General features: G+C 45.6%; 1 protein-coding gene across 7 annotated transcripts in view; it reads right to left on the bottom strand.

Annotated features, from left to right (window-relative positions):
- Hhat (hedgehog acyltransferase) overlaps positions 1-13,024 on the bottom strand; it is a 280,152-nt gene that overhangs the window by 63,635 nt on the left and 203,493 nt on the right. For all 7 annotated transcript variants that reach the window (XM_021242479.2, XM_004861997.4, XM_087194021.1 and 4 more), the window contains one exon: positions 8,531-8,732. In XM_021242479.2, coding sequence (XP_021098138.1) covers positions 8,531-8,732 — 202 coding nt within the window. The remainder of the gene's footprint in view (positions 1-8,530; positions 8,733-13,024) is intronic.

Raw genomic sequence — 13,024 nt, 5'->3', positions numbered from 1 at the left:
TATCATCACTCCTGTGCCAACACAGTCCTTGAAACATTGGCCAGAGCAATCAGCCATGAGGAGAAAAGGGATATACAGAGGAAAGGAAAAAGTCAAGGTATCCTTAATCACAGACAATATGGTCCTTTACCCAGGATTAAATTTGTTAAATCTGTTCTTCTAGTGAACCCTAACTGATACACTATGCTACAGAAAGGGAATCAGGAGCGGAGAAAGAGGATGAAGTCAGCCTTGCTGTCACAGTACGTACTGCCTCGCTATAGCTCGGCCAGCAAGGGACTGTACAGATGACAGTGTGCTGTGAGATTGTCACCTATGTAAGTATGCTCTGTGATGCTGGTGCAACTACAAAGTCACCTAACACGTTTCTCAGAGCAAACTCCCATCCCTGAGCGACAGGAGATTATACTTGTGTGTATGTGTATACACACACACAACACACGACTTAAACATTCTGTGTTTTTCTCATAGCAAAATGGAGATAATAATACTGCACCTATAATATAATACCTATAAGGCTGCTATCAAAATCATATTAGATTGCATGGCGAAATCATCTTTCTGAGCTTTCTCATTTTTCTTGGACCAATTTTTCAGACTAGTTATTCCATAAATGTGTTGTGTGGCATGATACTTAAAATCCAAATTGTCCAAGAACAGAGGGCTGGAATGTCAATTAGCCTAATCCACAATGTACGTAACCAGCCAGGACATGGGAATCCACAGGGGTTTCTGTGAGGGAGGACTTATGCAGGAAGACGCCTCCAGTCTGAAACCTGGAAAGCTCAGAATAAAGTGTAACTGCATTTGACTTCATCAGAATTTAGATAAATTACTTATCCTTCCCCAGTCTCCAGTTTCCTCGTCTGTAAAATTGAAAGTAGTAACATCTATCTTGAAGCACTGTTGCAATGATTAAATAGGTTAATAATGTGGAAGGTCCTTACACAGTAGCTCATGCAGTGTCTTCTCTAGCACGTGACGACAGATAAAAATGCCCCACATTAGCTGGCTCTTGAGAAAGTCAACTCTACCTTTCAACTTCTAACACAAACTAAGCTAAGCAAAGCCTCCCAAGGCTGAGTCCGTCCTGCCTGGCTGTCTTGGTAATTTCTGGATAGAACACAATATCAGCTTGCTGTAGGAAAAGCAGAAAGTGTTAGTAACCAAAAACAATATATGTCTTACAATAATCCCACCAGTAGGAGCTACACACCATTAACATTTCAGTGTGCAGCCTTTTACATTTTTCTGTTTCTGTATATTGCTAAATAAAAATAAGCTCTCATTATATCTATTGTGTTATTCTTCGTTGTCATCTCAAATGTCAAGGACATACTTATTTCCTCACAAAAAAGTTATTTCAACAATACCACTTTCAATAGCTGCATATCTAGCCTGACAAAGACCCCACTCCTTTTGTGTTCCTTGTTCCCGTTGCCCTTGGGGGACAGACAGCGACCATCCAGCACCTACTCCAACCTGCCGGGCGAACTACAGGCTGCACAGAGGAAAGGATGAGTGAGATCCGACTTAAACTGTGTATTTCAATGCATGCTGGTGATCACAAGCACATCAGTACTAATCCAGCTCATCTCAAACAAGGCCAGCAGCTGCTCAGTACACTTTTTTAAGCAGTTTATTTCTAGTCTTGGAAGGAATGAGGCACTTGAGAATAATTTTATTTTAAAAGTCCTGTGCATCTCTGCCTTCTCAGAGCTTTAACAAATGAGCGCGCGCGCGCACACACACACACACACACGCACACACACACACACGCACACACGCTGTAAAAATATACTGCACCCAATATGGGCATATTATTTTGGGAAGAGGCAAAGGGGCTATTTCTTCCTTCTTTCAATAACAGGGGCTGTGGCAGCTCAAGCTGTGTCACTTCTAGTGGGTAACTGGGATTTTCTGGGAGGAAAAGAGACTCAGAATTGGAAATACACATCCAAAGCCATCTGGAGACACATATACAAAGCTGCAACATACACATTACAAGGCCTTTTCCTAAACTGGTCTGTGGAAAGCTGCAGGGACTGGTCTGTGATTAGGGTAACCACCATTCATCTGGGCTATAGAAGCAGGAGAGAGAGAATCTAATCACATAAACCACCTAGGAAAGCTATTTTCTACCATCATCACTGAAGCCATGGATCTCATCTCGAGCTCAGGACTCTTTGCCTGAGATTTAATTTTCCGGGTTGAGAGTGTGCTGCGGCCCTTGCAGGGAGAAGGGACAACAGTGCCTCGCTGGCATCACATGGCCCGAGCAGGTGACCTGCCCTGCTGCAGGCTGAGCTGCACAGGACCAGGATGGGGACAGCAGCAGAAGCCCCCAGCCAGCTCGTCTCAGGCTGGCCAGCCCAGGAGGAGTGAAAAGGACTTGATGCCAAACCTGTGCTCTAGCACATGGCAGACTCAGTAATGGGAGCTTAAGCCTCTGAGAAAGCTTTTGCCACACTCCACATGTCAGCTGAAAGGTGGAATTATTTTCAGAAACTTGCCTCTTAGAACAGAGGGGTTAAGACTTGGGCATCCCATTCCCACAGAGAAGAAAATGTACAAGCAGTGAATTGCACAGTGTGCTTCTCCCATGGCTCGTGATCCTCAGGAGTGGGAGACAACAGGTGGGGTGCCAACGGGCCCTAATCCACCAGGAACACACTGCTCCGAACACTGCACCCCACTTTCTCCCAGCCCAGAGGTTTGGTGAGTGCTAACAAGCTGGCACCACAGGCTGATTCGATGTGTGGGACTAATGTGTTAATTTAATGCATTCTTGTTTGGTTAAGCTGTTTGCATTTCTAGATTTCTAAGCATGGCATTCAGATCCCTTCATTCAGTGGACCATTCAGTCTTTCTAACCCTTTACCCCCATCTGTCAGCTCAGTGCATGCTCATTCCTGGCCTCAGGCTGTGAGGCTGTGTGTGCCATTCCCCTGGTCTGGAATGCCAGTCTCCTCCTCCCCACTGACACAACCAAACTCTGCTGTAAATACATCAATGCTACACTCAAGCCCAGCTCTTTAATGAACAGTTATGGCTTTTATCTAGATGTCTCCCCAAAGCCTCATGCACTCATAGGTGGGCTTTTTCAGAGCTGGCTGGATGTAGGGTGTGTGATGCTGGGATTAAGGGTGTGCAGTATTACATTAGACCACTGATTGGAATTAGCATAGTTCCACTGTAGCTGAATAGATTTTCTGAAGACAGAAGCCCCACCCTGGGTGTGGGTGGCACCACTTAAAAGGCTGGTATCCTGGATGGGACAAAATTGAAAGGCAGTCTCACTGCTGCTGCTTCACTGCCTGTCCACCATCCCATGGACTGTTTCTCCTCTGGGATGCCCCTCTGTCATGCCACCCTGCCCTGGAGCCAGCAGATTATGGGCTGAAACCTCTATAAACTGTGAGTCAAAATAAACCTTTCCTCCTTTAACTTGGAGTGTTGGGTATTTTACTATTTAACTAAGACATAAGCCATTCCCCCAAAGCTTAGCTCACACTGACTGCCACACTCACATATACCACCTGCCTATGGCCTCATTCTGGTCCTGTGGCATGTGACAGCTTCTATATCCTCAACTGGCTTGCACACATCTTGCCTTCCAACTAGACCAGAAGTCCCTGGGGACAGAGATGATGACTCAGTGCTCTATTCCCTCTCTCTGCCAACCATCTGATAAGGATGCATAAATAGTCTGTAGCCTCATCTTATTTGGCCTCTGAACAGCATCACCCCCTGTGACCTCTCCTCTCAGGAAATGCCCTCTCTCTTTGGTTTCTGTGAAATAACCTGTAGACTGTCCTCTATTTTCTGGCCCCTCCTCCTCCGTCTGGCTTTTAAATACTGCTGTTCCCCAGATTCAGTCCCCCTAGGAGCTGCCTCCTCTCCCTCTCCTCCTTCAAAGGCCTCAAACATTTGGAAATTACCATGTCTCCAAAATATTTTGTGATGTTATGAAAACAGGGTCATTTTTCACGTAGATCACCTGGCTCTTCATGGGGAGACTCTCTCTCGTTCTACGGTCTTATTGCCACTTTAATCCAAAGCCTCTACCGCAGAGATGATCACCCCAGTAGGAGGCCAGGTGAGATACTGCCATCCATGGAGGAAACTGCCCAACACCAGACCTCACAGACGCACCCCAGGGCCTAGTACACTGTCCATACTGATGCGCAGGAGGACACAGAGAAAAAAGGGGTTAGGAGGGAGGAAGTTTTTATTTTGTTTGAATTCTCCAGTGCCCCACAAAGTGTCGGCCATATAGGACACTAAAATTCATTTTTCCTTAAATGAACAAATTAAGAAATAACCCTATCCAAGTGGGTTCCATCTAGGAAGGATTTGGACCTGGGGTGGCTCATGGCCAATAAGCATATGATCTCTACTTGCTCAAATGAACTCAAGTGGTGGAGGAATAGAAGGCCATAAAGTATTGCCAAATGGCATAACTCTTAGACAAGGTTGCTTCCTGTCCCCTCAGAGTGTTGGTTTGAGCCATGACCACTGGTCTCTGGTGAAAAGGTTTTCCACTCAAACCCACTGACATACATCTTGCCAATTGATGAGTAAGGACTCCACAGCATTAAGTTACTCTGGTTTGGATCATGTTGATCATTTTGCAATTGACTATCCTTTAAAACTGACTGATCCATCAAAGTAACTGAATTTCTCTCCCCTTCTCTTCAAAATCAAATGGATTAATGTAGCCAGTGAACTGAATGGACGTTGTAAAGCCATGGTCTCTGAGGTCTTTCTGAAATATGAAAATATCAAATCTTTTCTAGAACCATCAGATAATCCTTGGTGCTTTCAACTAGAAACATGTGTCCTAAGTGAAGATTATAAGCAGAAGTTTTACTGCTTCAGAGAGGAGATAAGCCAGCTTGGTAGGATATTCTTGGGGCAAGAAAAAGAGGGAATAAGGGCTGGGAGAGGAGGACAGATTTAAATTATCCAATTCAGTGGAAATCAGAGGTGGGGTGGATAACTGTTTAGATACAGATTCTTTGTGTGGGAATAACTGAGAAGTTGCCTGGAGGTGTCTTCTCCTAAAGGAGAGATCAAATCACAAATGGGCAAGAGGGCATCCCTCTGTGGGTCCTTCAGAATGTTCCCACTTATTAAAATGATTTCAGTCCCAAACCCAAATTCCAGCTCCCTGCAGAGTACTCGTGTGGAGAAAAGCATGTAAGTGCAGCAGTAACCCCCTCCATCTCCCAGAGTCTGCTGCTTTGTGAAATGCGTTTTGTGGGCGTCCTGCAGCTCTGTGCCTCAGTGAGTCACCGCCAATAATTCCCCCTCTCATAAAGCAGCAGGGTACCCAGAAGGCTACTTCCTCCCCAGCATTTCTTTTCTATAGATATTTTAATGTATTAAGCATTAAAATGACATTCTGCAGTCACTAAACCTATTAGTACCTACATTGCTACAAAATAGCATCCCCACAAAATGCTCAACAATTCTCTGCCTTAGTAAGTTCTTCTGGCATTCAACCCACATTATCCGAGCTGCTGCATAAGCCCATGTTTTCAGGTACTTCCCTCAGTAAAGTGAGAAAACTCACTCATTGCTCCATTCAAAAAGGTGTTGTGCCAGGTGCTAAGTGACAAGGACAAAGTATGTCTGACGTCCGAAGACTTATAGGTATGAGGGGTGCAGGGAGTGAAGGCACATTGTGAAAATGCTGTCAGATGAAGTAGGGAGACTAAGGTCGGGTGGAAGGGATTGAGGATTTGGATTTTGATAAAAGAAAAGGAAATGGATTCATGCAAAGAGAGAGAAAGGTAAGGTGGATGGGGAAAAAAGTTATTCAAAAATTCAAAGAGTTGTATGTATTTGGAATGCTGGCCTATTTTTTTGCAAGAAAACAAAAACAAAGACAAAAAGCAAACAAACAGAAAAACCAGATTCTTTGCTGAAATATGTAATGAACAAGGTAGTAGAGGAAGATTTTATGGGTAGACGGCGAAGGAAGAACTAAAGCATCAACCCAATTTGGAAGCATGAGTTGTGCACTGACTTAATGCTTAGGCTAACTCCGGCACTGAGGCAAACAATGAAGACATAAATAGCAAGAGGACCACGACCCTGTACTTGAGGAGGACATCATCTAAAAAACCACAAATATCTACTCAGCTTTTAGGGTAAAAGATAGATGATAAACATAAGTTTTATAAAATATGTTCTTCCTTAATATGGGGACGGGATATATTTGCAACACAGTATCTCACCAAAATGAATAAACAGCTATGTCTCTGAAGTAGCTACCGATAGAAGGTAAAATGAGATAAAGATGTGAGGGTCCACAAGCATCCTGTGATGGGGCAGGTGCATGCTCAAGTATGTAAGGAGTGTGCTTGCTGTCATGGGGTATTCTTAACCAAAATTAACTAGCCCCAGGCCACACTGCACAGGTGGGCTACACTTTAAGATGCTGGATTTTTAACTGTACGTGTTAATAGCATAGCCCTGACTCAAAGGCCACAGAACACTGCTTATTATAAAGTTCAAGGTTAAGGTTTGCCCCTCCACAAAGGAACACAGACATAGGGTTGACTTCTAGGCTGGAGAGAACCCTCTAGCTTCCTGGGTGGTGATTCGACTTCAGGCTTTGGGGAGGACTCGGACTTGAGGGTGAAGACTGCCATCCCTAAGGTACACCCTTTGATGTTTGCTTATGTGTTACACAGCTGGGTCTGTCATCGAACACTATTTTCAATTAGAATTCACCAACCCTTCTTGCCTGCTGATTTCGGTACCACTACTAAATAAAACATTTATCTTTAAACATGCATGAACACATTTAAGTTACTTCAAATGTGTTGTTCTGCTATCTGCTTTGTATCAGTATTTACTGGAATAACTGTTCATTTGTGCTATGGCTATCTTTATAGAAACACGCAAATGTATTCTGTTTTGGTAGGGTTATAATAAAATGCATTTGTTTCATTTGTCTGTACTGGGTAGAATTTTACCACGTTAATCATTTTTGCAGTATTTTGTGTTTTATTCCTTCCATGAAGACTGACACTAGCATGCTTTTCTTCAACTACTTTTCTCAGGGTTAATAGAATACTGCCGCATATTCAGAAGTAATGATTTCTGAAAGATTCTGAGATACATATATCACATTTACAAGATAAAATGTGGACTCATTGTTTAAAATCACTTAAAATATGTATAAAAGCAAAGTCCTTGATTTCCCCAATCACTTTCCTAAAGAGCTGGAATGAGTCTTAACAGTTCCTGCCAGCTCAAATCTCTGCTGGTACATGTATGACTCTACCATCAGGTGGCTTGGACCACCCCATGGCATGGCCACACATGAACCACTGGTAGTTCAGAGCAGCTCGGCAGTGAGACATGAATCACAGCCCCGTCACAAATGTGTTAAGGCCTTGGCTGTTTTTATGCTGGATCTACAGTATCTATCAAAGATTAAAATGTTAGTAGCACTCAGTATTGGGAAGGGTATTCTCACACACCGATGATACAAATTGATACACTTGGTCTACAGGACAGGTAAAAGTTAATGTACTAGATGCAGAATGAATCTCAAAGATGAGAAGAACATTTAGCCTGGCAACTTTACTTGTGATGATTCACCTTGGTTATGGTATTTATCTCAGCACAATTGACAGTTACAAAAAACCCTGGAATAATATGAGCATTAATATTAGCAATCTAATCAAATAATGTACATCATATCTGCATAATGGAGTTCCATGTAGCCATTAAAAACGGTTGTTAGAAATGGATCCGGCGACTTGAAAAGGTGGCCCCAATGCAGCCACATCTGCAGAATAGCAGCACACGCCCCATGTGTTGGACAGATACTTGCTATCTCAGCCACTGTCCTTGTGGTTGGGACAAAACACCCAACCCTGCTACTTAAAGCAGGAGAGATTTATTCTGACTCACAGGTCAGAAGTTTCAGCCCATGCTCCACAGGCTTAAAATAAGCAGCAGCATGGCAGAAGGGTCCAGGCTCCGGAAAGCTGCTCGCGCCATGGACCAAGAAGCAGAGAGATGGGGCGTGGGGAAGGAGTCTTTCAAGGCGACACCCCAGGCACGGCCTCTCAGCGGGCTCGCTCCTAACAGCGAGTCAGCTCTACCACCCAGAATTCAGTCAGTTTCCCAAAACCCTGCCTGTGGGCTCATGAGGCTCCAGGGGACAGCTAGATATAAACCATAACACACACACACACACACACACACACACACACACACACACACAGAACAAAATTTAGAAGAGTGGCCATTAACATTTCTGTTAAAGTTTTGTTTATCTGAATTTTTATCGAAGAGCATGTATGGCTTTTAAAGTTACACATGCATTCACTACCATTTAATAAGGGCTCAGAAAAGCTTCTGACCATGCTGCCCCTAGACCCATGGACTTTGAACCAGTGTGGCCGGAGTAGCCCATACTCTGGTTAATCTGATGAACACTGTCCCTCCCAAACCTAGGCCTCCTAGCTCAGCTGTCCCAGCCACAAGCAAGAATTCTGCTCACCAAACCATTCCGTACACAGGCCGTGTTCAGGAGGCTCCGGAACCCATTTTCCGCTGTGACTCCCAGCCAGTTGAGTGCTGCCCAGCACCAGAGGTAATTGTAGCCGCCGTGCCAGTAGCTCACAAACGCAAACGTCATCGCAGTGGAGAGCAGAGTCCCCAGCAGGCCACGCTGGGACCCACCCAGAGGAATGTACACATACCTAGAGAGAGAAGAAGCTGTCAGAGCCATGCTGAGGGTGCATCTGGAAGCCCACCCAGCTCCTAGGCTTGGTTCTCCCATACATGACACTATTCAAGGCACAAATACCCTGCACTACCTCCAGGAGGCTGCAGACTGACTTTCCTTGGATTCTCCATCAAATTAGGGGTTTGCAAAAGCCCAAGTCTCCATGCTGAGGGGCTTTAGGGTGAATGAACACAGGCTAAAAAGCTCTCGTTACTAGAGCAAAAAAGCACTTACAAGAGGTAGGAAGAGAAGTCGTGAATTTAGAGTTTCTAAAGGGATGTGCCCAAGCCCAGAAACCCAGGCATGTAATAGCAACTAACTTGCTGGCTACACGGGGATGTTGATCTGGAAGCACGCATGTGCTGTATAGCTCATACTATTCAGTGTGTGGTACACCCACCGTTTAAGGACGAGTGCTACATTCAGGGCCTTAATCAGCAGGAGCTGGGGCTAGAAGAGAGGTGCCCAGACCAGTCCCAGAGTCTTGCAGGAAAATTGCTCAGAAGGAGCAGCAAATTTGCAGGTGAAGGGTTCGCTGCTCCCAGGGCAGCCAAATTAGCGTGCAAATGCGTGGCCACCCAGCCGTGTCCTCCACTGCCAGCACAGCTGCCCTGGCACATGGCAGGACCGCGACCTTCGACCACATCTTCCTGCTGGAGTTGGACTTGATAGCTCATGGCCAGAGCCATCAGAACCTGGAGAGCTAGCAGCATACCCTTTGCAGTGCTTTTTTTAAAAGTTCATTTATTGCTGGTTAGCTCCTTTGTCTAAAGAAGGAAAAGCAAGTCCTCACCCAAATGCCTGGCATACCCTTGTGCATCTAGACATAACGCTAAAAACTTCATGTGGCTCTTTTTGTTTCATTCTTTAAATCACTACCTGGTTTACACTTGCCATCCCAGCATTCCAAACAGTTTTAGCAAAAGTCATTTTTTAATGGAACCATTCATAGGAAGGCAAGCCAAAAAAGTTTTAATAAAAATTTATCAGTCCATACAGAAATGTCAAAACAGTATACAACAGTAATTATTTTTATTTAAAGTATATTTTAACTGGGACATAAAAACATAAAAGTTACACCTATTAATAGGGTACCATGTTCTGTTTCAGTACTTGCACATGTTGTATAATGCTATCTGTCTCCTCCAGCTTTCGTGATTTTTGGTGAAAACTTTCAGCCTTTTCTGGCCTTCTGAAACGTGCATGCATTGGAGCTATCTATGGTCACCCTAGTACTAATGGTGCAGCAGAACTTCCCGCTTCTATCTGTGGCTGCAATTATCTTTATGTGTCCCCCTAGACAATCTCTTTCCCTGACGGCTTTGGCCCAGCTCCTCTGAGCCCTGCAGACCGCTGCTCGAGAGGCCCTCACCACCCAGCTGCAGCAGAATCCTGCTCTCAGGTCAGAGAGCACCGCATGTACATCTGATCACCCTGGGTGCCTCACCAAAGTTCTTATCCCACCCTTGGTATCGAAGCAGCCTGGCTTGCTTCCAGCAAGAATTCAGGCAGGTCTGCTCCACCAGAATCCCCTGTGTCCCCACAGCTCCTCTTAGTAACTCTCCATTCGATGGCGTTCCCTACCCTGCTCCGTGGCTATATCCCACGCCCCCATGCTGAATTCAGAGCTGAGCCCAGTTTTATACTGAGGTTTCTTCTCCCCCAGATGAAATCATTTCTGCATGAAATTTGCTTTTACTACTTCAACTGCTGTCTAGCTGTGGTTTTTCCTTAACGGTCTTCACTCTCAAATGTATTCTGGTTTGGATCATAAATTGGAAGAATTGGCTTAGATAACTCCATTTTACAGGTAAGAAAACTGAGGCTAAGTTAATTTGTTCAAGATACATAGCTGGGAAAGGAAAGGACCAAGACACAGGTCTGTACTCTGGCACCAAGATTAACACTTCCTATCACACCCACAGGCTAGTTATGAAAGCCCTCTCTCTCCCTCCTTCCCGTCAGAAATAACTGAACGCGAAGGCATGTGAGAATGTATCCTTTTCATAAATAAGCAGACCGAAGACAATACTTTTTGTACAAAGCAGTATTGTCTCGATAGTCAAATTAGCAAGTAGGCACCAAGCATGCACAATCTCCCGAGGGAGCCTCTAACTGCCGTGCAGCTGCATCCCGGCCTTCCGGGTGTGCTGGCATCGGGCTCCTGCCGTGAGGACGGTGAACCTGGCTGGGACACGATACAGGGAGACCAGGGCTTTAAGAGTGGGGAGCCGGGAAGGAACGAGCTTGCTGGCTGGCAAACATCTTCATTTTGGCGAGGCCTGCAGGATGGAGCCATCTGGCCGAGGCGAAGGTGCCCTGAACCCAGGACAGAGAGGGTGGGCAAAGAGGGGCAAAGCTGGAGGCCTGGGCCCGGGTCTTCGTTGGTGTCCTGCCACCCCTAGAGGCCGCGTGGTTACCGCTGCAGAATAACTTCAGCGCTCCCCAAAAGGGGGTCCACAAATCTCTGCTGCCTCCTGGTGCTCACTGCCTATCGGTGTGCCACCCCGCACTTCACAGCCTGTATTGTAGCAGGCTTGCAGGCAAAAACAAAACAAAACACTGACCGCTTCCAAACGGACAAAGAAACAACTATGGCTAAAGAGACTGCAGATATTACTCTCTCCCCGCAACCTGTTTTCATGTTGAGATTTCTACTGTATGGACTCTTTAAAAGTGAGCAGTACTGGTTATGTCGGGAAACCTGGCGCAGAAAACCTCTCCTGCTCCACACCAGGGGTGCTTGGTACGGGATTCAACCCCAAAGGGGACATGTTTTCAAGCCTCACGGGGAGGTATCCAGCCCAGTGATCACACTGTGGCTATTTTAGGCATCTCCTGGAACCACGGCTCTGTGGCTTTTCCTTCAAAATGACAGCTGACAAAAATCTGTGAAAAGTCCTTTTATTCCAGAGATACATAGATGGCAAGTCTCCATGAGGCCTCTTGTTTCAAACCAGAAGAGGGTACAGTTTCCAGGCTGAAAGATAAAAGCTCTCTACTCTTCATTTCTAGGAAGCAGTGCTATGGTAAGGAAAGAGGACAGGTGGTTTTCCTTCTACAAATTCACCCAGTCCTGAGTCAGCTCCATGATCACTAAAAACAGAAAAGCGATTGCATGACCCCCTTACTGCGATGCACTGCACGGGGAAACTAATTTCCCACTGGAAGACTGCCTGAACAATGAGGAGCCAAGGGATGCCTGTGAGGGCCTGGGCCAGCTGTCGATCCCGGAAGACACACACAGTTGAGGAGCCCGCAGTCTCTCCACGCTCTGCGACCCAACTTCCACTAGTATCAGAGTCAGAAACGTGTGTTCCCAAACCTGCAAAACCACCTCCACCCCAAGGGACTCACCACCCAAAGTGAAGGACCTGCCCTTTAAGGATGAGAGCCCACAGCAGCCAGGAGGGCAAGGCGCATGGCGGGGCCACACTGCTGGCAAGGTGACCCCCTGGCTTCCCCTGGGCTCTGCATGGGCTCCTGCTCAGAGTCCTCGGAGCTGGCTCTGCTCAGTTAACCAGTTTTCTGGGCAGTGTCCCCCGACCCTACCCAGCTCTGGAAATTGCGCATAGTACTTCTTCTGTAGCCAGGGATGACCCGCCAGTCAAATCTCCATCTGTAGGTAGTGGATAAAGGCCTGGAGCTTATATTCACAAAAGAAGCTAAAGATCTACTTCTGAAAAGTTTTCAAAGGAAGATGCACACAGAAAAGAATATAATTTATTTTTAATATCTTTGTATTCAGTACAGATCATAAAGGAATTTTAGTAAGTAAAAAGCAGCAGTTGGCTAATAGGCAACCATAGACTTCATTATCTCCCAAAGGCTGACAGAGGTCTGCTTTCAAAGCAGGGGGAGTATTTTGAGCCAGGCTAATTCTCAGCTTCTGTACTGAAAGATGCTGATGTTACTTCCTCACGCAACTCTGAAAATTCACCTCTTAAGAATTCTAGGTCCTATCTGGCAACAGAACACAATGGAATTTATGAAATGAAAATTAAACTCAAGCTATATTTAGTCTACACTTAAACATCAACATTCGTGTAATCAGATGCCTGCATTTAAAACACAATAATCTTTCTTTTCACTCCACGAAGCTAGTAGCCCAGTGGGTTGAAGTGCTGTGCTTATGAGGTCAAGGCTGTGGCTTCTACCCTGGACAAAGATTCATCCACCTTCATAGTTCCAAGCCCAGCTCTGCCATGGCTCTGTCCTCACTGGGGGAGAGGCTGGGGGTGTGGATGTTGCAGCCTGATCGCTGCC

This window comes from Heterocephalus glaber, unplaced genomic scaffold (assembly GCF_053883595.1).
Source record: "Heterocephalus glaber isolate CG9 unplaced genomic scaffold, H.glaber_assembly_v1.0 deba00001600, whole genome shotgun sequence".
NCBI classification, from domain to species: Eukaryota; Metazoa; Chordata; class Mammalia; order Rodentia; family Bathyergidae; genus Heterocephalus; species Heterocephalus glaber.
The sequence above is the reverse complement of the archived record's forward strand: the minus strand, read 5'-3'. Positions and strand labels throughout refer to the sequence as shown.